Consider the following 25920-nt stretch of genomic DNA (forward strand, 5'->3'; position numbering starts at 1 on the left):
ATATTATCATGCTGATTTCTACTTCTAAGATGCGTGCAATCTTTCCCACACCTTAGTTGTCAGCCCAGATTCTGGAAGTGTGCTTTCTCAGTTTCATTTTCAGAGTAGTAAGAAAAATCTGAAATAAAGCAGGTGCATGGCAGATCATTGTAGTGCACCATCTGACTCCCAGTTGGCCAGGGAGGTATTCCTAATTACATCTTCATATGATAGATGTAACTGCTCTTTAGTTTAGGCCACAATGCCTTATTCGGCTTGTCAGATTCTCAGGTGTCAGATTAAAAGCCTTATCAGTTGCCTTTTTGTCACAAATGTGGCTTCTCCCTTGCTCACTGTGTCAGGAAAAGATTTGTTCTTGACAAACTTTTATGATGTTATTGTTGTCTTAGATGTTCAATAACCAGCTATGTAATAACTCGTTCCATTATCTTCCCTAACACTGCCTCTCCTGCCCTTCTCCTGTGCCCTTGAAGTGTGGGACCTTTCTTCTCTGGCTTTGAAGTGTTACAGAGTCCTGTTGGTTTCTTTCATACTTAAAAACCCACTAATTTTTTCCACTCATATGCCCTTCATTGTGGCAGTTCCCTAAAATGCATTAAGAATAATTTGGCAGCTGGAAGGTGATGGGAGAACAGATGTTTGGGAATGAGTGCTGCTCATGTGGACACAGGATCCTGGGAAAGGGCTGAGTTATGTGACTGTTGGATGCCATGACTTTATGCACCTGACCCATCTTAAAGCTGTTCAGAACATCTTTTCTCAGGAGCAAAATCAGAATATAAAAGATGTCTTCTGATGGATTCTAATACGGACCTATAAAGCTGGACTTTAGCCTCAGCATTTTAATTAGATTCTGAAAGTAATGGATTTTGGGTTAGGAAGCTTGACCAACCTTTAGTACTATGTTGCTTCCACTTAATCATGTAACTTCAGTAAGTTTCAACATATATCCCTACTCAGATAAAAACCTGTTACAAGTCATCTCACGGCCACAGAAAGAAAAAGGTAGTAACTTTTAGTGGAATCAGTTTGGACTGTATTTGTGTCACACCCTGTACTCCACTCATGTGCAAGTGGTGCTCTGGAAGTGGTTGTGCGCATTGTAAAACTGGGCAGGCATATTGCTGTTGTGGCAGAAGCTGAGGTAAGGGGACAAATGTTCTGAAATATCCTGCAGTTATTAGTCAAACAGCACTTTGGCTTTACAGCCTGCTAATCAGTGGAGACCAGCTTTCCTTGTCATCAAATGGCAGCATTTCAGATCAGTTCTGGTGCATTCTGGTGTCTGGTTTCTAATTGTGTGAGACCTGGCTGCTGTGGACAGGGAGCAGTAAATTCCCAAAGGGAAACCTGCTTTTCTCCACCCAAGATGTGCTCTCCCTCTTGGCTGCTGAAGCGCTCTACTGTTCTGTGGTGGTACCTTTCATACAATCACATACAGAGATGTATTTGTCCATGATCTTAACAACATTATTTTCTCTTGATTCATGAGTTTGGTGCACTCTGACACTTGAAAGTGTTTCAGATATGGAAGTGCAGCATTTTCCAGAGAACAATGGGCTCTGTTCACCACAGATAACAGAGCCTGATTGCAGTGGAAATTCTGTGCCTAGGCGCAATTTAGAGGATTTCCTTTTCTTCCACCCTTTGAAACAGTTATTGTTACCCCTGCATTCTGACAGCTGCATCCTACATTACAAAGACTCTTTGAACAATAGGACAGACAAATTATTTCCTTCTTGTGCATAAAGGCATCAAGGCACATAGAAGCCAGGTGACTTGTCTAATTTCTGGTTTTGACCTTGTGGATGTAGAAGGACAGAATTAGTGGAATTTAAGTGTCCAACTACCTTAGTTCTTTTTGCAGAATTAAGGGAAAATATATATGCAATTTACTTTCCTGGTTTCCAGAGCTTGCAGTCTTGTAATTTTGACAAAACACTTATATGTATCAAGGGATGAGCAGTTCAGCCCACTTCAACAGAAAATTTCACACCTTGTGTGTTATATGTTTGCTCTAATTATTATTTTCATCAGTTCATTAGTAAAACCCACAGCTTGGAGAACATCAACATGGAAATCATCGCCCTTTAGACAAGACAGGGAAGAAAAATGAGAAATTTTTTAAAGTGCTTTGATTCATCACTGGAAAATACTTCTTTTTTTAGAAATGGGTCTTAGGAAATGAATCAGGAATTTCTAGAACTTCACAATAGTGAGGCCTGGGTTTTCATGGCGTGTTCAGATTTTCAGCTGAAGCCTTTATAAAGGGAGAACAGCTCATGGGGCCGTGTTGGTTTATAGGAGTTTCTCTTGGGACCCAGTGATCTCAACCATACTGGATGATCTGGTAAAATGGAATAATTTTGATGAAGATCTGTCATTCAGAACTGCTTATATAAACAGACTAAACTCTCCCCTGCTAATAGACTTTCCTGAACAAATGCAAGTTTATAAAAAGACTTTTTGTAATTTTCAAATTGCTTACTTCCTGTTGCAAAACAGCTGCCATTAAAAAAAAAAGGCATTTAAACTTTTCCAGGAAATGTGCAATATCTCTGCAAAAGACACTTTCCTAATGCTTAAGAAATTTTGCTTCTTTGGTCTTCAAACAAAACTCAGTTTCACTCGAGTGACAGCTGATGATTACATTGAATTTTCCTCAGCTGCACAGTGGCCTGATCCTGTCAGTTGAAAATTTGCAAGGCAGAACCAACCACAAAGACAATTCTCTGTACTTAATGTCCAACTCTCATTTGCAGTATTTCATCACAGGGAAAAAAAATTTGTATGCAGGTAAGGAGAAAATAAGCAGAATGCTATCAGGTAGCCTGTAACTTCTTATTTCTTGGTGAGTCTTCCTGTGAGCATCAGGAGAGTGTCATGGTTTTGTCTTGAATGGTGATTGCAAACAGTGGAAATTTGCTTCTTCAGCAGCTAGGCTGTGTGCATTGCATAAGATGTAGCTGATAAAATAACAGATTCTTTGGCACTCTGTCAAGCAAGTTTGAAAACTGTCAAAACTGTTTGAAAACCCCCATAACTTTCCTTTGTTCCAAGAGCTCATTTTGGGTTTGATGTTGACATGTTTATGACATTATGTGCTTTATAAAGTACCACCCTACAAATACAAAGTTGAGAGGTTTAGAATCCATGGGATAAATTACCTCCTACTGTAGCCAAGTCTTGGCTTTGGCTTGCAGAAATTACCATCTCTCCAAATGTAATTTTAGATTAATTGATGGCTCTTCTGATGGGGTGGCTCAAACAGGTGACATTGTGATAGTCAAAGTTACCTAACATTGTCTGATGATAACTTTGATACTGATCTCCCTTTGTCACCCAGAGTTGTCTGTCCAGATCCTTTCGGTTGTGGGTACAGATCTTAATAACTGACATGTTGGTCCTAATTGTATGCTGGGTTTTTTAAAAATATATATATTGCTAGAAACTCAAGAAGTTCAGGAATTACTCAGTGAATCAGTGCCAGGAATAAAGAAGAGTACAAACTTTCAGTTAGCAGTAAAAAATAGTAGAATTTGATGACAGAGGCAGTAGTTATTTAGAGATGCTCCAGGCAGATTTGATGTGGGTAAAATTTACAGTTAACCATCAGAGCTCAGCACTTTTTGAAAGTACATCTAAATTGTTATTAATACAGGAACCCAGCTAGTCTGTGTTAGATCAGGAGCAGCTTGGAAGGATGAGCATTACCTTTGGGCAAAGAGACACCAAGCTATAATTACAACCATAGAATCATCATTTAGGTTGGAAGGGACATCAAACCTGCTCAAAACAGGTCTAACCAGACCAGGCTGTTCCAGGCTGTGTCCTGGCAAGTCCTGAACATCTCCCAGGATGGAGATTGCACACATCTGGGCATCCTATGCCAGTGCTTGACCACCCACTTGGTAATTCTTTGTTTTTCGAGTGTATGACTGGAATGTTCTATGTTTCCATGTTTCCTTTGCTTTTTTTGCTCTCACTGTGCACCTTCAGGAAAAGTCTAGTTCCATCTTTTTGGTGTATTTCACTTAAGCAGCTGCAGACAGCAGTAAGGTCACCCTCAGCCTTCTCTAATCTGAGTGGGCTCAGTTCTCCCAGCCTCCTCACGTGTCCTGTTCTCCAGACCCTGAATGCCTTGGTGGCCAGTGGCTAAGCACTAATAACTGAACCTTTTAGGTTTTTCTGTTTGATGGTGTCTGTTTCCTTTAAGCCAAAGGAATAGTGACCCTCTAAAAAGTGGTTTTAGCTGTTCAGTTGCCCATTTTAGTGTCAGTTTCTAGAATCCTATGGTGATCTAGTGTATCTGGGTGGGATACTCTGTTAGTCATGAAGTGGCTGGTGAGAAACAATGGTTGTAGGTAATAACTACAACCAGTTATTACCTATTGCTCTAAGTCTGAAGAGGGCTTTTCCATAAACACTGACTTTTAACTATAATTGTAGCTGCGAGAAATACCAAATAGTACCAAAAGTACTATTTCCTGACAGTGAGCACTGTGCTTTGCCTAATGCATCCAATATTTTGTGTTCCCTTGTGTCCTTATACAGATGGAAACCAGAGGCTCTGGTGCCTCAGCAACACACCGAGGTCACTCAGTAGTGTTGTGTGGGTGGAACCCCATAGTTCTCTCCCAGTCAGGAAAATGGAAAGCAAAAAACAGCATAAGGGGAGTAAATTATGTATGGCAGGGCTTTGGAGCATGCTGTCACAGTTTAATACTAAGAATGACAGCTTAGCAAGTATTTTCATATATAATTAGCGTATCTCAGATCAGATGAGCACATACAAGAGGTAGAAGTTTGGCTTTTTTTTCTCACATTCTGTGCCTATTAGAGTTATGAGATAAATTCTGTGAGGTGCCTTTATGAGTTGTCCCGGAGTGGGCAGCTCTGATACTCACTTAAGAATTGTGGTATTGAGAATTTTGGGAGGGTGTGGGATTGGCATTGGGAGGGTGGGCCTTGAGGAAGGCCAGGCATTGAGGAAGGCCACCTGCCCATGTGTCTCAGTTTTCCTGTGTGAAAGGACTTCATCACCCTGGCTGTTGGGATCTGTGCATTATCATTTAGTCATTTCTACCTCCTCTTATGAGGTTACTAGTTTTTAAGCTCTAGGTGTACTAGGAAGAGATAGCAATGGCTTCTAACTGATCATTTCAGAAGTGAATTCTTGAGGTTTAAATAAGGTGCTCAACCTGTCCTTGGGCACCAGAGGGTGCTCATGTCTTTGGAAAGAAGTGGTGCTCTCCCGAGATGTGTTTCTGAGAGCCTGTTGCATGATTGTAACTACCTTAATTATATTTTTTTAAAAATCACACTTTTCCTGCAGAATACTCCAACACACTTGGAAGGAGAGCTACATATAAGAGAGGGCTACACATGGGAAGTGGAGAGAGGTGGGTAGGCATGCTTGAGCCTGTGTACCTGTTCTTGCACATTTAAGTGTGATCCCTCACTAAATTTAATACTCCTCCTATTTTTAGCCTTTCCTTGTTTTCTTTCTCCTACTGTAGGGTCTGTGTCATGCTGTATGTTTTCTAGTTATACAGGAGCAATGCTGTCCTCGCCCTGTCCCGTGGTCTCTTTTACAATACACTCTTTGAACTGTGATCTTTTAAGTCGGAAGACTCTCAAATCACTGGGATGGAGTAGAAGAACTGTGGTCTGGATCCAATCCTTGCAGCTACTGACATTCTGGACTAGCAGTGTTTCCTGGAGGCAGCTGCAGAGGCAGTGGGCTGAGCAGCATTTTCCCTTTCTGACTTTTTCCACAGGTGCCTGGTTCCTGTGCTCCAGTGAAGGGTCTGTGAAAGGAGGAAATTAGGATGAACTGACTAACCTGCCTCTGCTCTGCTTTGTCAAAAAGAATGGGGATTTATGATGCCTAAATAGTACAAATATTTTAGCTATTAAATCTTGGTATGTTTCCATGAAAGGAGTGATGGTGATGATTATTCCCACTTTACAAAAGTGGGGAAAATAGCCTCCTTTTTCAAAAGGTCCTGAACATCAAATGCACTAATGCAGGGGGCAGCTGAGTAGGTGGAACTAAGCAATCTTATTCAACTATGTATGGGATTGGAATCTCAGTCACTGTCTTCATCCAGCAGAGATGTTTGCATCTCAGGGGAATAACGTAGTTCATTTGTGCAAATCTGATAACAAAAGTCCTATGCTTTGGGAGAGAAATAATCTGTAAATTGTAGAACAAATATTCATCAAGTGAACCTGTAAAAAAGTCTGTTAGGATTGGCAGAGTTTGGGAATATGATTACAGTCACCCACAGAAGATTTTGATTTCTTACTTCACTAGTGGGAAATTGCTGAACAGCTTTTATCATGAGAACTTCTGTTTGCATGTAACTTGTCATTAGTCTGACTTCAGAATATATTATGACCATGACATCTGTGGGCTGAAATCTGGATTTAGTCCAACTACCTTAGAATTTGACACAATCTGAGAAAAAGTAAAGCCAGCATTGGTTAAGCAGTAGTGCAGACAACATACTAGCTGTTACTGCCCACAGTAGTGAATGAGAAACGTATCAGCACAGTTGTCAGCTTCATAGGACCATAAATTGCTACTAGACCATGGCAAGCTCTGACTGTTCTAGGTGGATGCATCGTCTGTGGTCTTCAGAGCATTCACACAGACTCCGGGGTGCTAATTGCTCGTGATATTGGCTGGCTGGAGGACCCGCTCTCCCTTAGCTGTGATTCCAAGGCAACCAACTAGTTCTTGTTAGAAAAGCTTTTCAGAAGATTATTATGAGCTGAGATAATCTGAAGATGCTGTAGGCATTATAGTGCTTTGAAGTGCTGTTAACAGCTTTAGTTTAGGATTTGTAGGTGTTTCCTTTCAAAGTTCCACTTCCCAGCTACTTGTAGCTTTCTCCGGTTTTAACCATTCTGTGTAAAGATTTCCAGATTGATTCTACAAGAGGTTGAAAATTTAATGGAATACCTGAATAAGAATGTGTGGGGAGTAAATCTGAAAAGTGCTTCAGAATCCTAATAAAAACACACAAAAACCCCCCAAAGCAAACAAACAAACAAAAACAAAACAAAAAAAAACCAAAACAAAAAAAAATCAGTGTTCCTTTGGAAAGCTTTAGTTCTCAAAATACTGGAAATTGAAAGCTAAAGGTTTGGCAGAGGAATGGTTTTCTGTAAAAGCAAACTACCTTTGAGTATTGACATCAGCTTTAATGTTAGGCCAAATTTTGAGCCTTTCAGAAATGTTTTTCCTCGAAGTACAATATTGGATGGATCTTGTAATGGGGTGTGCATAGGTAGCTCAGTGTTTCACTTCCTTGGAATCACGTGGAGGCATTAATCTCGCTGTGGGAAGGTGGAGACAGAGCATTCAGCAGCTGACCACGGCAGAATTAGTTCTGCCACTACTGGCTGATTAAGTGCAAAGCACCTAAACTTTGTGCTCAGATGTGATTATGTGGGATGACCTGCGTTGCAAATCGTGCTCTGAGTCAGGGAACAGCTCTGCTTTTGCTTAAATCACTGTCAGGCTCTGCTGGAGTTAGTGGAGGCAGACAGGCACGGGCTGAGCACTACTTATTGCTCTGAGAGGAATTACCTGTGATCATGTAATTACAAGTGCAATAATATATGAGCCTATCATCTGCAGCTTTATAAATGTGCAATAAATGGCCACATGTTCTGCTAAAGACAAGATGTAGCTGGTCTTCTAAAGCTACACCTGTGTGGACAGAGCAGTGAGGAGCAGTATGGCATCCTTGATGTGTTTTAGAGAAACTGTTTTCAATAATTAGAAAAATAACATGAATCCTGTAAATAAGTATTCAAGTATGACATGCAATTGTGGAGTGAAATTTTCACTAGGTAGGCTTTGCTTTCTACAAGGAGAGGATAAAAATAGATATGCCTATAAAATTCATCAGTGCGCTTTTGAGTGCAAGGCTTAGATTGAGAATTGTCTGTAGTCAAGACATTGTCATGGAAATTGCAGTTGCCAGATGTTTTTCCTTTTGAAAAGTGATTTTTTGATTTCACTTTTTCACTAAAGAAGAGCCTGTTGAGAAAGTAGTGGGAGGTGCAACAGCAGTGAGGGGGCTGCAAAATTGGAGTTCTAAAAATTATTCCGACTTGTGTGTCAGAAACATGAATAGAAGAGGAGGAGGAAAATGAATTTTAAGAGACAGAGCTAATTGAGTGCTCTATCTACACAGTGTTGTGGATTTAAGTTTTGCCTGGAAAATATCCTGTATTACATAAACTGTGAAGGCAGAAGATGGCTTGAATAACATAGCTTAATAAGCATGCACTGATGAGAATTCATTTTTGTACTTAAGGTGCACTAAAATGCTGAAAATCAGAGCACTTTCTGCCATGCAGAATGTTAGACTTCACTGTGAGCTCAACTATAGTTAGACAACAGAGAATCCAGGCGGGTATGGGCCTTTATTAAACACCTGAGCTGAGGAGAGGCTCTGGTCACAACAGTCAAGGATAAGAAACATGAATATAGAGAACCAGGCCTCATTATTTCTCATGCTAGCAGAAGTACTTGACTTTTTAAAGAGATTTTTTAGAAATTTCAATTGTTTTAAGTGTTATTGAATTTTATTTTTCAGCTTTATGTCTGCAGAGGGTTGTCACATTTAAGATGTCCTTCCATCAAAGAGTAGCACTCCTAACACACTGGTAAAGACTGTCTTTTAACCTAATTAAAATTAGATTTTTTTTTTTGGTCTGGTGGTCTGAATCTGCGACCACTCGGTGCCATGTGGGAAGTTTGTCATCGTGCAGGGCCTGCACCTAAAAGCACTCAGCTGAAAATAAAGCAGGACTTGCCAGATGTTGAAATGGGAGAGCAGGAAGGCTATCAAGTCAACCATTTAAAGCAATTAGAGTATTTCTGGGGCTCTGTACAAAGCAGATGCTGCTGTGATGGTGCTTCTGTCATTGGCCTGCAGGGGGAGTATAACACTGTCAGTGGCTGCTTCTGGCTGAAATTCTTGGCTCTTGCTCCTCAGAGCAGGAGTTTGTCAGTCACTGCTTTTCATTTGTGCTGAAGCCCTCTTCAGGCCTAGGAAGTAGCATTAAATATGAAGTGGGGATTAGTCTGAGAGAGCAGTAGTTGGAGATTTATGGGCTTTGAGGGACAGTTTCAAATAATTCATAACAGGACTTAGATACCTGGTAGAGGTTGATCACACATTTATAGCAATATCTTCTGGACTTTGGAAGTTGATTATATGTTTATAACAACAGTTTCTGGGCCTAATTCTGAAAATAATGTTCTTGGTGAAAGCAGTTGGTCTGGTCCCACACTTCACCCCTGTGAAGGCCAACATCTGTCTAAGGAATGCACCAGCACAAATGGTGATAGTTAGTGGGTTTTTTGTAGAAACTATAAAGAGGAAAGATCAAGATACCTCTTCACTGGCCATTTCAGCTTTTCTTTTGGTTGCCAAGCTCTAATACTTTTGTGATTTTTTAAAAATCTAGTTTCTTCCTAAAAACATAAGGTATGTACATATTCATGCATAAGCAGACTACTGGATGTTGGAATCAATGAGCTTCATGATATCGTCACATGAAATATTTTATAATAACTAGTATTCTTATGCTTTGAAACCATCTTATTTTTTATAAAAATACTCTTGCTCTTCCAAAGTATTTTTGAGAGTTCACCAACCTGGTTTGAAGGGGGAACAGGTTGTGAAGTAATGTTTCCTTAAAATTGTTCATTTTAAGAATTTTAGGCAGCTTCAGAGCAGCCTTTCCAGAAAGCTTTTTTGGTGTTTCTCACTGATTCAGACCTCCAGACCAAAAAAAAAATCTAACTTTAATTAGGTTAAAAGGTAGTCTTAACCAATGTGTTAGGAGTGTTACCCTATTTCTATTTGGTGTGAGAATAGTTCCTGTCTGCTGGTCCATCCTGTTCCCAGTGATTTTCATAGAAACAGCTTGGTCTGTGCTTTACCAGAGGTTTTCCCTGTGACAGCAGAGTTTTACAAAATATAGAACACAATATCAATATAGAACAATATCAGGATGGATTGGATTCAGCTTTTACTGAGATTTGTGCAGTCTTTTTATTGCTTCATTAGGAGATGATTCAAATACTTTGATTCTTTTTCTCTTTGGTCTGATTTCAGAGTCATTGAGTCACTGAGAAAAATCGAAGGAGCAGCAGACAACAAAGGTGCACACTGAAAATGTAGCAATACTCTGCATGACTCCTAAAGCTGTAATATGTGAGCAATGGGCCCTGAGCCTGTGTCAGATAGTGTCATGCATGCTGAAGTTCCTGACAGCCTGTGTAACCTCATAGAAACCAGATTGCTAATGTCATGTAAAGGTGCACTTTCTAGATACCTCAGGGCTTTCTAATTTTGAGAAATACTTTGGTACTGTTTCATGTGAGGTTCTCTTGAGCTGAAAAAAAAAAATCAGCTCCTGATTCCCTGTGTTCTCAATTGTAAGATAAACTCTAGTATGACGTTTCTAGTCAAAATCAGAGGAGGAGGAGAGAAGTAGTCACTCCAGAATAGTACAGTAGTGTGGCTGTCAGGTGAAGCATTTGGAAAACCAAATCCAGGTCTATGTTCTTCATAGGACAAACCAGAGGGGTAAAGTTTCTCCACTTTTCCATGGGAATTCCTTAGTCCTTGAGCTGCTCTTTTACCACTGTTGCTTCTCATGAAAACCTTTGGAAGATCTGCTTTTGTTTTCCTATGGACAGAAGCCTTTTGGAAGTCTAGAAGGTTTACAGGACAAGATATTGTGTCCTGTCCAGCTTGTTAAGAATTTTGCTTCTTGGTTTTGAATGTCCTTGGCAGCTTGGTTCCAAACACACAGTTTCCCCCTGCAGAGTTTTCTGGGAGCACAGTTCTTTCATGGATGCTTGGATTTAGGTTCTAGAACTTAGTCCCATGCTAAGAATGACTGCTTCCTCCATCACTTTCAGAAGTAAGTACAAAATTTAGGATTTTTATTTCAGCTGTACTTCAGTAAATGTTTCTCATGTCCATAGAGCCATCCTATTGCATATTCACACATGCCAATATAAACAAAAAGCAAAAGGTAGCAAAACCCACATGCATTTAAATATATTTAAATGTTGTCCTGGGCAACTTACATAAGGAAGAGGAAAAAAACCTTTCCATCATCACAGTAGGTGAACTCTTGACATTGCTGATCTCGGTTCTAGAGTTTACCGTGGAAAGGAGATGTAAATCCTGAGCTCAAGATAGCTGTTCTGGAAGTATCAGTATGTAAATGTAAAGTGCATAATCACTGCTGGGCTTTTTAGTGGTAGCAATTATTCCACTAATGCGAGCATTTGTGAAAATATATTTCTCCCCCATTAGTAATTACTTGTTTAATTGCATAGTCATGAGAGCAGAGGCTATGTGTGATTTTAATGAAGGAATGGTACAGAAATGAATGGAAATTAATTCTCTGAAGCAAGAATTTTCTGAGTTATAATGTACTAATAGATTCACTTGATTTGTTATTTCTTGAGCTGTTCAAAGGAATGTGATTTCAGTGGTGGCTAAGATGCCTGTCCTATTTCCTGGGGGAATGAACTGCTCCCTGGTCAAGAGCTGTGAAATATTCCCCTTTCAGGACTCATTCTTGGTCTGAAGCAGTGTGGCGCATTGAACGTGTTACCCCCTGACAGGTCACCACTGTTCTCTAATCACTCTTCTTTGGAGAGTTATTTTCTCTGAGTTTCCTTTGTTAGGAGGATGGACAGAAGCTAACAATGAAACTTAGCTTGCCTCCCACAGTACTTCCTAATCCTTGAGACTCCTTCCCAGTTTGCAGTCAGGACACACTAGTGAAGGGGTATGTGGGAAGGTTGTTTGCCATACCAGTTCTGTTGATTGAGTGGTGTACTGATTGAAAATAAGTGTTCAGAAATTAGAATTTCAGGTTTATGAAGGCTTAAACATTTTTTGCAATTGTCACAGTATGTGATGGAAAGTGGACAGTTTTTTGTGTTTGGTTTTTGCCTTCAAAATCCTACTTCATTAAATAAGTAAATAAAAGTTTCTGTTCTCATTTAAAAACCTAATATGTACTCACTTTTAAGAACTTGCATTTTGAAATTGTTTGGCATTTTTGATGACTTGGAGTGGCACTTTGACAGCAATGCCTGGCAAGGGCTTCCCAAAATAAGCTCACAATATCATGACTGTATTCCATATTGTCTTTTATCTGTTTTAAGACTACTTGCACGAATCTGCAATAGTAAGATCAGAGTCCTACTGTATTTTAGCTACTTATTTGGCAGGGTCTTCAATTTACTTTCAGTGTTGAATTTCTTCAGAGGCAGACACTGTAAAGTGTCTGCCTCTGAAACAATTGACATGTTCACAAATACAATGTTTCCAGTTAGAATGTCTCCCATAAGCTTTGGACTTTTTTCTGATACTGTTTTATTGTAATAATTCTATGTCCATACAGCAGAGAAAATTCTAGTTATGGCTTAGGAGAAGCTTTAGAGGCTTTGTTTTGGTCATTTTAGAAAAATACTAGGTCTCCATATTTTCTGGATACATAACAGTTATGGATTCAAGCTGTCCTGCTTACTGATAGCATTTTCTGGGTGTTTGGGGATTAGCTCTGCAGTTTTTCTTGAGTCTAAATAGCATTTATTATCTTGCTTTTGCTTACAATGCCAAAAGAAGATAATACAGAATGGTGATTTCTGCTGTTCAGTGGCCAGCAGGGCTTGCTGAATAAGAAATATGAATAGCTCAGACATTGAATAAAATCTTATAGATTTCAGATTCTTAATGAAAATCAGATTCTAAAATCCAAGGTTGTGTTAAAAGGAAAAAAAAAGAGGCAATTTGTCACCACACAAGGCACACAATGCAGTTTCTCACTGTAAACATGAAGGTGCTGATGATTGATACTGGTGACTAAGTTAAAAAATCTAATGGTGCTTTCTTTGATTGTTCACATAAATACATTACTTCCCTGAGACAAGTAATTTATAAATGTTGGAAGTTTTACTTAAATGAAAATCAGTAGCTTCTGTGGCAACTACTACCTGGAAAATATAGTTGAAAGCAATGCTATAGCATGAAAAAGCAGCATGTAGTAATGCAATTATGTCTTCATGTTATGAAGAGGTATTGATTAAAATGGTGCATCTATTTTATTTCATCCATTCAGTAGTCATTTTCTGGAGGTAGTACTTGAGAAATGCCCCATCTCTGGAAGTGTTCAACATTGGATGGGGCTTTGAGCAATCTGGTGTAGTGAAAGGTGCCCCTGCTGCGGCAGGGGGGTTGCAACTGGGTGATTTTTAACTCCCTTCCAAGCCAGACTATGTGGAAGAGGTTTTACAGTGACTTCTGTGAGCCAGAGAGAAGTTTCATAAGAGGATACATGTCTACTCCTGAAAGAATTTTCTACCAAGGTCATTGACATAGAAACCAAGAAAGAAAAAAGGATAAATTAAGAGAAACCTGCAACTGCCAAACTGCCGATTCCAATAAGCACTTTGTTTGTCTTTTGTGACAATGAGTAAAGTGTAAACTTATGAGTTTTGTAAGAATGTATAAAAAGTATGCATGCTATAATAAAAACAGGTTTGAAGCCTTCTGAAAATGGAATGTGTTGCTTTGTATTGTCTCCATCTCAACTACAACAAGACCATTCCATGGTTCTATGGAAGTGGGCTGTTTCTCTATTTAGACAAGCTCTTTAGCTGAGAACTGCTTCTCTATAAAATCCATTCTTGACAAGATGATGGTCAGCCAAATCAATTGATCAAATATCTTGTCCAGTAGTATGAGTGTGAGATTGAAGTTGAAATCAGTTTGCCAACCCTAATTACTCCTTATTGCCTATATAGAAAAATCAGGAGTGAGTTTTGCCGTAAGGCAGAGTTTGTTCTGATTTGCATTTCTCCAGAATGATGGCAGTGGCAGTAATGATGCAAACACATCCAGCTCAAGCAAGGGCCGGAAACCAGGCTAAGTCACTAGGGAGTTTTCATGCTGGATGCTGCACGTAAAAGATGAGCTTAACTCTTGTCGAAGGCTGCAGTGTGTGCTGTACAGATAATACAGAAGTTGGAGTAGCTGATGCTAATATGGTTTCCAGTGCTGCACAGCCTTCTACAGAGAGAAGTGGAAACTTTGCATCCTTCACAGGGCACTGTGCTGCCCTCATGGCATAAGTGTTTCTGCAGTACAGGGAGTACCATAAGACTGACAGGAAGGTGGTGCATTTGCCATGATGCTAAGAGGTACTAGTATTCATCACATTGTAAAATTCTGAATTTGTTCTTCATTATCTCATTCTTTCCTGCTACTGCTTGTCTTAGGACTTTGGCCTGCGAAAGTGTTTAGTCCTAAGTCAGTGGTAAGCTGAAGATGCTGGAAAATTATCATTCTTGTCCTGCTGGTGTTTAAGAATAGTCATGGAAGCTTATGGGAACTCTCTGTCTTTTTGCTTATTAAGTGGTCTTTTTAAAAACTGAAATGCAGCCCTTCTCTAAAATCTGAAGTACTGAAGAGGCCCACATGGCTTTAAAGTTCAACTCCCAGGGGTTCCTCAATATTTAAAGTGTATAAGAAGAGTACAGATATATGTAAAGTGTGGAAATCTGTGATAAGACCGTGCTTGCCCTTACAAGTAGCAGTCAGATTTAGATGAGATGTGGGAGTTAAAAATGTAGAGTTCCATCTAACTGTTCTAGATATCAAATAACTGATACTGCATCAATAACTAACAAACATGTGCCACTAAGAGGAATGAGAATTGCACATCCACATGCTGTGCCTCACCTTTGTTCTTGCTTTGCTGGGGGCTGTTATCCTCTGAGGATGAGGCATGGAGAGAAGCTACTCATGTAGTTACACTTCTGGAATTACTGCAATCCATTTTCCTCATCTGCACTCCTTAGGGGCAGAAAATGAGTTGTAAATGAGGTTGGGCTATTTATGCTTTATGTAAATTTCAGGAAGTTAAGTAGTGAGTCAAACTAATGCTGTCCTTAACTTGAATATTTTTATCTCATCATTAAGAGAAATTTAGATATGACTGTTAAGGAAGAGGAAAGTGTTACCTTGTAGGATGTATAGAAGATGTGTTAAGAGTCTGTAATATAATTGTAGGTGAACACTTTTTTTTTAAGGAAAGAAAGTAAATCAAATACTTTGACTAAGTTGGGAAGTCTGACAACAACTTCAACCATAGTCCGTGCTCCATGACTGGTGAAATCTGGGTAAGTTATGAGATTATCTGGAAAATTGCCATGATCCAAGTTTCATCCTATTTAAAAGATGATAGCTAACAAATGAAAAGATGTCACCAGCTGTGATAGACAGGAGATAATATGCAGAGTGTGCAAGTCCATTTACAAGTGATTTTTTTTTTTTACTTTTCTGATAAGAAATGAATGAATGAAGTTTTTTATTTGTGTATTTTTATGTATAGATTATGTATGCTTTCTGTAATAGCCAGTTTTGCCCCTTTTTTTTCCCAGAGTCAAGATGAGAGATATGCTTTCATTGCTGAATGGTATGACCCAAATGCTTCACTCTTTCGGCGTTATGAACTTCTGTATTATCCAAAAGACTCATCAATTGAAATGGTAAGGATGTAAGAAAAAAAATCTGTTTTCATAAATTTAATACCCAATTAAATAGTTCATAAAATGGCAAGTGACTGCCTATACCTAATAATTTTCCAGGTAAGAAAATTTAATTTAAAATGTATCTTGCTCGGTTTCTAAAATGAAAAGAAAAGCAAGTAAAGCATATGGAATAGCTATCACATTTATGATTTTTTTTTCTTTCTTAAAGCTTGCTTTGGTGTGGAGAGATTATTTTCACAAATCTGTTTTCATTCAATCTCTACTTGGGTTTCAGAATTGAAACTCAGCAACTCTGGCCTAGTGCTTGAAAAAAGTAAGCTGACGCTAATTCCAAACAGGAGACTAAGCTTCAGCAGGAATTCCACAAGTCTCTGAACAGTAAAGTGTAAGAGATTCTTACCAAAGTAGAGGAAATGGTAAATTTGGTTTAATGAGAGGTAGGACATTTCAGACAGTGAGATCCAGATTTTTTCATTAGTGGTGCTTGCACAGACCTTTCTGACTTGTCATTCATACAACTAATCCCATTGCTTATTGACAGCAGTGAAAACCAGCATTTTGCAGTAGCAGGCATGTATATAAAAATATAATATGTATTGGAAAGGTAATCCTCATGCCAACCAATGCTTTGCACTTCCTTTTAGGAATGATTTAAGTGGCATGGATTAGTCCGTTCCAATTCTTAGTGAAGAGTCTAAGAATAGCCTAGATTTGGATATTCACACTTAGTAATTTCATTATCAAATTTTAACTTTCCTGCTATAAAAGTCAACTGCGGAATAAGAAATCTAGAGGTATTGACTTTTTCTTACCCAAACTGCTCCCCACTGAAGCAATAATACCCAGTTGTGTGAGAAGATGCACTTTGCACTGATTACTAAGTTAGTTCGTTGTATGATGTCTGTATGTGCAGTTTTCAAAATGTGAGGTTTCTAATTTTTATTTCCCAGAGACAGTTTAGCTGATCAGTCAGGAACTGTAATAATCTTCCTACACAACCATGTGTAGGCTGGCAAAATTATTGTTCATTTCACCTACACGTCTCAAAACCAAGAGCTTCCAAGGTGTTCTTGGGCTTCTTAATGCAGTACCTATGTTTTGGCAGACTTTTGGGTTTTGTTAGTGTGCTCTTAGGTTAAAGTAGTGTGTACTACTTTACGCAGTCATAGACTGCATGTCGGCAGCACAGGAATTAGAAGAACAAAAATGTATGTGAACACCCTTAGAGAAAGAATATCTCAAAATCACTTTTGGGGATGAGTTTGTGGACAGATATTACTTTTAGAATTATTTTCTGGATTGTTTATTTTTTATTTCTGCAGAACTTGTTGATTTTTTTTTCATTTTTACTGCCTTATTCTTCTGCATCTTCTAGTTCTTTCCTGTGGAGATGACAGCCTGCTCTTACCTCTAACATATCTGAGAGAAAGGAGGTGATGGTAATTAGCCAGCTTTCCCCCACTTATGAGGAGGATGTTTCATCCTTTTCCTCTCCATCCCTGACAACAGCTCTCTCTTGTCACACACCTCATCTGCAGGTGGAGCAGAGCTCTTGAAGGCTTGTGTTATATGAAGTCCTGAGCTTAACTTTTCTTTCTGTCCTTCATGTCTTGTTTGTGAAGTAGAATGCCATTGTGAATAATGAGAGAAGTTTCCAGCTTGCTTTGCAGCTGTAAGAAGACAGCATAGATTTTTGTCAAAGGACAGCAAGCAGTTCTCTCAGTCAAACTAGATCTCTTGACAGAGAGGCCCCATTCTCCAAGTCTTCCATAGATAACAACTCTTGTGGGGAATTCTTAAAGCCTTAATAACGTTTCTTCCTGCAAAAGATTTCTTAAAAAGAGAGAAGAAATTTTTAAAAAGGACAGATTCTTATCAGAGAACTATTTTGTTTTGGGTAATTTACTTCTACATGTACATGGGCAGGAGTGGAATAATTTACTTTATAAAAAACTCTTTTAAACATATTCAAAAGTCCACTCTAAAGAGGAATCCTTTAACACAGGTAGATCCCCTTTTCTTTTTGAGAAGAGAAAAGCACCTCAGGGTGTCTTTCTAGCAACCATTAGTGAAACAACCAAGGAAGTACTCAGATTTTTGGTCAAGATATTGAAGAATTTGCTTATGGTTGAGACAGGCTAATAGTCTTCTTGGCAAAGTCCAGGTGAAACAAGTAGCCAAATTCAAGTTGGTTTCTTTGATTTTTTTTTTTACCATGTTGTCATTTCATTCCTTACTGCACTTGAATAGTGAACACTTAGTAGGGGCATGTATGAGGGGCTAAGGACATATCAGGAGGAAAGGATTCTTCCTTACAATCGTGCCTCAGCAGGAGGCAGTATCAAAATAATTTGCAATTCTTTAATCTGCAAAGTTTTGGCTATCCTGAAAACAATTCTTCTAGCCTTCTAACAGGACTGTATTCACACTTTTCAGAACATGGAATTTTGCTTTTAAATTTTTTTCCATCCCAAATTTGTCGGAATGATGATGTTTCTTTTAATGCTATTCTAGTGGATACACCATTGCAGTGGAGGACAGCAGCTGTAGGTTGAGACAGAAGGGGAAGTTTGGCCTGAGGAGGACAAAGCTCTTCCTTTCATAGGCTTCCACTTCCCCAGGAATTGGAAGGGATCTGTAATATCTACTTGGGAGTGAAGAAACTGTTCAGCAGGTTGACTTCTGTGCTTTGCCAGCCCACCCAGAAAAGTATACATTAATGTCTGGCTTCTTGCTTGGAGTGATAATAGATAAAGCTGAATTGTCCTGACAGGCTTTTGATCTTGCAGCTCCAGGCAGTGAGAACATCTCAGCCAAGTGTTGCAATCATCTCTCCATCCCTAATGCCGAGTCTTACGCAGTCAAATAGAGCATAATATCACTGGAATGATGCCCTGAAGAGGAGGCCTGCCAGTGTGTATCCTGCTCGTTCTGGTGTGAACCACTGGGCTGTGAAACAGTACGGATGTGCTGGGGGAACTCTCAGTGAGGCTGGGCAGAGGCATTCACCAGGCACCTGAACCTTTTATCACAGCTTGAATTAGAACAAGCAAATTACAAACCAAAAAAATTTCAAAGATAGCTCTTTGCCTGAGACTATTTAAATGCAATAAATTTGTAATTGTGGTTTAGTCTTCTAAGCTTTCTTGCTACATGTGTAAGTTCAAAGGGCTTGGAATTAAATTGATTAAGTGATCAGATTCAATCCCATAGTACTAAGGAAATTTCTGACAGTAGAGTAAAGATTAAGTTGAGTTTGCCCACAACTAAATCTCTTGTTTAGGTAGATTTTAATCTTGTTTTTGCTGCAGTATGATGTGAAGAACCGTCGCATGTTCCTGAGGCGCACCAAGTACGAGAGCTTGCACCTTGAGGATCTCTATGTGGGCAGCAAAGTCACTGTGTTCTCCCGGCACCTCACCATAGTGGACTATGGGAATCTGTACACATCTCGCAAGCTTGGGAGTCGCAAAGAGAGGTGAGAAGGGAGATTTTGGAATCTTGTGGTTGGGATTTCAAACTAGATGTTTGCTAGAAATGAGGTTTCTGTACTAATGTGGGCAGAAGAGGAGATGGCTGCACGTTTGTATGCAGTTTGAAAGGATCTGATTTTCTGATGGCTGCATAGAAGCAAAGTGGTACCTTGCAAGGCCAGCTTCTCTATGGTGTCAGCTGCTGGCTCCTCTAGGTATCTTGGGAGAGAAGAGGAGGAGGAGGAGGTAAATAAGTCCTGTTCAGCTTTGTTACTCAGCCGGGGCAGGCACCAGTAGGGTTCTTGTGATTTGTGGATTCTCCTGGGGCAGAATTGATGTGGTAACTGATGTGTGCTGGGCTTGAAAGGCCATGAAGGTTGCAGCTATCTCTCTGGGATCTGTGCAACCTCATGAAAGTTGCAGCTGACTTTCTGGGATCTGTGCAGAAGCCTAGTGCCTCACCAGTCTGATCTACTCTCTCTTAGTAGTGATAAATGAAAGTACTAGAGGACTGCTCCCATTCTCTGTTGTTTTTCCTCACTGTGGAGATTTTTTCTGAGAATTTTTTTCAGCTTCTCTTAAGCTCTGTATGCATGAGGACAGAAAGTACAGTGTGAGAATGTCAGTAAAAATTACAGGTTTGTTTGTTAAGATGAAGTTTGTTTTTGTTTGTTGAGATGAAGTTTGTTTATCATGGATGAAGATAAGAGTCATAATGTATTTTTCATTTAAAGACTTGCTTTGGAAAAGAATTTAAGAAGCCATCTGAGCGCACATATGAGGACTAAGAATACGAGAACACTAAGGTTAATTTTAAGAAATTTAGATCTGGTTTAATGGCAGTGCAGGTAATCTCTGAATTCGCAAATTAATACACTTTTATAATTTCCTCCAGCCTTTTTGAAAAGAACACAGAACATTTTCTTAGATATGGTATTCAGTGAGCCTTAATCACTTGCTCTCTTGCTCCCTCCTAGTAAATGGACTTGTTTTAAACTCTTTTTGGAGAGTTGTACATAACCAGACAGAGGAAGAACTGCATGTTATAACACACATCTTTGTCTTAACTGCACAAAAAAAAATCGCTGTGAAAATACATGCCATAATATTTTTTCAGGAGTTCTGGAACTTCTCTAAGCTGGGGTTGGGCATGGTGAAAGAGCAGCAAAGGAGGTAGAGAACACAAGGGGATGGATTCTGTACATGTGGCGCTACTCTTTCTGTTCCTCAGTGCAGCTTTGGGTAGATTGTAAAGATTCGGTAGATCTTTATATCAGTGTAAAGTTGTGTATTTCCTGCTCTGCCTAAACTAACATAATGCCTGGTGCTCTTGCAGTGCTCCTGCAGTTACACCAGGAAAAGGCAGCTAATGATAAAATGACATTTTCTTTAGTAGGAGATGTTGCAGTCTACATGGCAACATTTTAATTGTGTTGATCTTAGGAGGAGGCAAATCTTTGTACTGGTCTACAAAAGGAGGAAAAGGCATTTATGACATGTCAGCTGTTTGGAAAACATTTTAAGAATGTTGGCTGAAAGATAACATAGATATTCAAGTGGTGTTACATATTCAGAATAGCCCAAAGGAACATAGTGAAAAGTACCTTACTCAGGCAAAGGATCCTCAAAATTCAGGCTTTCACTGAGGAAACAGGGTCATATTAAAAGAGTTTCCTGGGGCACAACAGTTGCCTGTGAGTTATTTGTCTTTTTGGCCTGTTCCCAGCAGGTTTTAGAGCAGTTATTAGATGTAACAAGATTTATGCTGTGCATGATAATTCCCAAAATAATCTGCAATTGGAATTATATTAATAATTTGAATGTTGCTGTATGAAGCAGAATATTTCTCTCTCTTTATTTTTTTTTCTTTTTTTTTTTTTTTTTTTTTTTTTTTTTTCCCTTCTGTTTTCCTGTACAAGACTACTGGCAGATCAGTTTGACTTTGGAAATACACTCTTTGGTCACTCAATGTGTCCTTAGACAGGCTCAGCAGAGGCTTTTGAGGGAGACTGTGGAGTGAATATTAAAAAATCTTGACTGTTTTGAGTTAGGGACCTTTACTTTTGTCAGCAAAACAAATGAATGGGACGCTAGGTACATCAGATACAAAACAGATGTGTAGAGGAAGGCTAGATTTACACAGGCACTTTCTAGAATTAAGCTAGAATTATTAAGAGAGTTTTATTTCAGTTTCTATCTCTACTTTTCTGAAGTCTTGGGTCAGTTTTTCAATATTGTTGTATTTAAGTGTTCTGCATTTCTGTTACCCTCCCAGTGTATCATAAGAAAACCATCACAAAGAGTGACTAAAATGGTTAGGTCAGCATGTGCTTACTTACAGTGTGCCTCATAAGGAATCACTGGTATGGGACAGGGCTTTCTCTTTCTGTAGCCTTGTGATCCTGGGTGGTTGTAACCTGAGGTAAACATTTGTCTGACCAGTGTGTCCTGCCTAAGTAGGCATTACTTAGAGTCAGTATCACTGGTATTGAAAATGATGTTAGAAAACTTGTGTGTCATCCAGAAATACTTGTGTTCTGTTTTGAATGGGATATGTTATTCTTATGCTTCTAGTCATTGACATAATCAGCATTTCTTCCCCTTCAAGACATAAGCTACTGTAAGTGCAGCAGTGCTATTATTAGAAGTAAGTAGGTCTCAAAAGCATAGTCACAGCATGCTTTGTGCATTGTTCCTTTGATCAGTTCTCATTTTCTGTTGTTTCAGTACTCATTGTGGTACTGTCACACAGTCCCTCTGAAAATGTAAGCAATGTGAGCTTAATTTTCCTTCTTTCTCCTTGGCTCCTTGACACTAAGCAGTTTTCAAATCTGCAGACTGCATACTGCAGACTGCATCATGCAAACCCCATGACATGTATTCCTAATTAAAACTAAAAATAGAGCACATGAACCAAAATCCAATCTCAGAAACAGTCCTCAGCATCCTGAAGTCTGCTTTTTGTATCCTGCTTGCTTCTGAAAAGCTCACACTGAAATGCTAAAATTTAAATATCAGTGTCAGACAAAAGACATTACAAGGGTTGCTCATTGCAGTTTGCATTAACTCTTCTAGGTAAATTGCGTCATAATGCAATATTTCTTTGCAAATTTGTAGGAATTACACTATTACTAAAAAAACCTTGACATTAGAAAAGTAAGGGACAATTTATTTCTAGCATTACCAGTCTGTCTCAGACAACCTGTGTAATAACATAAATTCAAAAAAGTGTTCCTTGAGGAAATGCAAATGGTGCTGGAGATCCCATTCCAGAGGTTTGATCCTTATTGTTTGTGGGAAATGAGAGTGTAGAGATCCTCTTGTGCCAGCATGCAGGTCATGCATTGTGTGATTCTCACTGATCAAACATGCAGCTGCTCCTCCTCATGGGCCTCGATTCATGTGGTACACCATGTGATATGATAAATAATATCACAAAATGAGGTGGGGCTGTGAAATCCTTGGGGAAGAGGGGAACAGGCTCTAAGGCTGCGTGGAGTATGCTGGCAAACTGTGTTCAGTGTTGGTGAGAGGTCAGCCTTTCCTGAGAGGTCTGCCTTTCCTTCTCTGAAAATGGGGTTAAACCAACTGTAGCCTGCACAGCTGTGGACTGAAGCGCAGTGTTAGTTGACTGCTTCCATGCAGTTTCTGGCTGCACCCTTAGTCCATCAGTCTTTTTGTATCATACTTCCCCATGGGTCTGAGTCTGAGGTACTCTGTGTATGGGAGCTTTGTGGTGCTTGAGGAAATCTGTTTCTGAGCTCTGAAGGTCATTTACGCCTCTCCCTTAGTTGCAGATAAAATGTTGCTTATGTTCAAATTTTTCTGGTGACATTTCCTGGTCCTAACACCTCCCTTGCTCTACATTTGCTGTGAAATAGTCTGTCTCTTGCCAAAGTGTCTGTCAATCTGGGGTCACTTAAGGTTCAGAGCAAATGTACTGGAAGTTCATCCATCTCCTATAATCTCAGCATATTTGCCCCGGCTGGAATATATTGCTGCTAACCTAAGGGCTACTTTCCATGCTATGCTGGTATATAAAATAGGAAATTTGCAATTATTTGTGTTTCATTCAAGGAAGTACTGCAATAAAAAATTCCATCTTGGAGAGCCTTCTTTATTGGAAACAGTGTAAAAGATGGAAACTGCTCTTTAGGATTGTCAGAGACGTGGCGTTTCTGAGATGCAGGGTTGAATAAATCTGTTGGTTTGTAGGCCGAGCACATTTGAAGCTGACTCACCACAAGATGAATGCAAATAGAAAATGCAATTTTACAGACCTTCTTTTTGTGCTTGTTATTTTTGATTAATAATACGTTTAGTGCTGATGGTGTTCTTGGTGCTGTGCAATGCTCACTAAAACAGTCCTGGCCCTGGGGATGTACAGTGTAAAAAGATAATTACCTAGAAGACAGGATGTACTTGGAAACAAAGATGTGGGGGAGAGTGTAGAGATTTTTGGATTGATGTCCCTTAGAATACAGAATATAGCTGTCAGTCAGTATAAGAGATTAAATACCTCCTCTTCCATCCTTTTATTGTGTCTATTAACAATGTCAGCTATTTGGCATGCACATTCTATACCGTGAAGTTTTTGTACTGTACCAAGCACAAGAGGATCTTCTTCTTCTCACAGAGGTCTTCAAAAATTCAAACTTTGAGTTTTATGGAAGAGGCACATGTTTGAGTAACATTTTTTAACAGGAATTTTAACAGCTTCAATTTTTTGTGTATGATTAACATTAGGGAAAAAGGGAGTTGACCAAGCAGAGGGAGAGATTAACAATTCAATTGTGTTCTGACCAAGACTGAGGAGCTGTTGAGATACCAGTTGTCTAAGGAAGAAGTGGTCAAATCGTGTGCTCTGAGAGCAAAGGGAGAAGTTGATAAATAATAACTGCTGGTGGAACATTGTGAGCTGACTTGGGTTAGAAAGCCAAGAAAATTAAAGTGTGCAAACCTTGTTCTTATCAGAATAATGTGTTGCACAGGCATTCAAGAACAGCATGGAAATTGATGAGACACTGGGACAGTGAATATGTGACGGTGACAAAATTTCTCTTTGATGTGCTGTTTTTTTTGTCTAAATATAAACCAAACATGCACACCAAATGCTCTAAGGGAAGTTGTGTTGGCTGTATCTCTCTAATATATTATTTTTCCTTCCCAGAACACTGGCTTTGATTAAACCTGATGGAATGCGTAAGATGGGACAATTATTTGATATCATTATTAATGCTGGATTGACAATAACTAAGGCCAAAATGATGCTGCTTTCAAGGTAAGGAATTCTTAAGGTTAGCTCTATTGTATCTAAATATTTTTGAAATTAAGAATATTCTCTAAAGCTATTCTGTGTTGTCCCATCTGTCAGATCCATTCCAGTGGCTAAAAGAGGTAACTCATGAAGCTCATCAGTTTCATAGTTCTGCAAGTTTCTGAAAGTATTTAGAGATTTAAGCTAAATATCAAAAAGTGCTGTGCAAATGAGTATGGGTGATGAAATACGTCATGTCTGTATGAACCCAAGGTGGCTACCATAGCTTTAGGAATCCAGCAGTGTTTACTACTGACATGTCTGTATGTCCTCACCTCCAGGCTTTCTCATACAGGTGGTATTGCTCATTATAATACTGTTGTCTTTAAAGTATTTGGTTTCCTTGCTCTCAGTAAATCTGTTGTCTTAATTTTTGCTCTCAGATTTTTTGCTGGAAGTCCTAGGCGAAGCAAGTGATCTTCTGATGGTGCAGGGTTGGACAGGTTTTACTCATGCATCTTCCTAATACCTCAACCTTCAGTGTTCTCCACTTCTTAATGAGCCCCAAGATTTAAAAGGAAGGCATGCTTCAGAGGAATAAAGAACATAATTAATTTACCTCAGAAGACTTTCCCAAAGTTGCTGCATTATTTTTCCATTGCTGCTTTACCAAACCTATTTGTATGCAACATGTTTTTTGAAAGAAAAGCTATCTATTTTACATAATACCATTTTCATGTATTCTTAGTATTTATGTGAGAGGTCAGCAACAATTTTTCCTTCACTTCAGAACCTTTTTGGCTTTCTGAAATACTGATAAAATCATTAACAGACTTCCTCCTCTGCATACACCTGCTGCAATATCTGATGGTAGTAGTTCCAGATCCTCCACCCAACAACTCCAATTCATAAGTTCAAACATGTTTCTAATGTTCCTTTGCAATTCATAATGTTCTTTCAAACTAGCTTTTTTTTGTGCTTCCTCTCTCCTGCCACATGAGAGATTTGATCCTGAAGTGTTGTTTTGGGTGATGCTTTGTTCGAGTGTCTCTCTGAGAAGTCAAACTATTGAGCCAAGTCACGGGCATTAGAGTTGACTCACACTAAAGGGAAGAAATGGAGACTTGAACTTTTACTGCCTACTGCAAAATAAAAATTTCTGGTTGTCTTGTATAATTGAAATTAATTTTTAATAAGCACAAGAATGGGCTGCGATACTGAATGTCTTTAAATGTGTCTTGAGTATTTTGTGGTTTCTCTGCATACCAACTACTCAATTTCTTGGGACTGTGCCATTTTAAAATGATAGAACTATGGCTTTTCCAAAGTCTTCTACCCTTATATTTCTGCAGGCTTGCTTGTTCAAATCATCATCATCATCATCATCATCTACTGCTTTCTTTAAAGGGATTATTAACAACAGTTGTCTGTCAATCACTGTTAAGTAGATTCATGCCTTCTGTAGAAGTTGTAGTGAAGATATGGAAGTGTGGGCAGGCACTTGCTTCTTCAGTCTCTTCCTTTAATACTGTGTCAGTTCAGTCTGTTATACATAGGTGAACACTGTTTTCCAT

General features: G+C 39.1%; 1 protein-coding gene across 3 annotated transcripts in view; it reads left to right on the forward strand.

The window, feature by feature from the left end:
• The window catches only part of NME7 (NME/NM23 family member 7), an 88536-nt gene that overhangs the window by 1980 nt on the left and 60636 nt on the right, over nt 1-25920 (forward strand). The window contains exons 1-4 of one of the 3 annotated variants that reach the window (XM_036398145.2): nt 15194-15244; nt 15506-15613; nt 18928-19094; nt 24260-24370. In XM_036398145.2, coding sequence (XP_036254038.1) covers nt 15227-15244; nt 15506-15613; nt 18928-19094; nt 24260-24370 — 404 coding nt within the window. In that variant the 5' untranslated portion in view covers nt 15194-15226. Of the gene's footprint in view, nt 1-15193; nt 15245-15463; nt 15614-18927; nt 19095-24259; nt 24371-25920 lie in introns of those variants that run through there. The other 2 variants (XM_036398223.2, XM_036398065.1) reach the window with 2 other exon arrangements.

Source organism: Molothrus ater, chromosome 2 (assembly GCF_012460135.2).
Source record: "Molothrus ater isolate BHLD 08-10-18 breed brown headed cowbird chromosome 2, BPBGC_Mater_1.1, whole genome shotgun sequence".
In the NCBI taxonomy this organism is placed as follows: Eukaryota; Metazoa; Chordata; class Aves; order Passeriformes; family Icteridae; genus Molothrus; species Molothrus ater.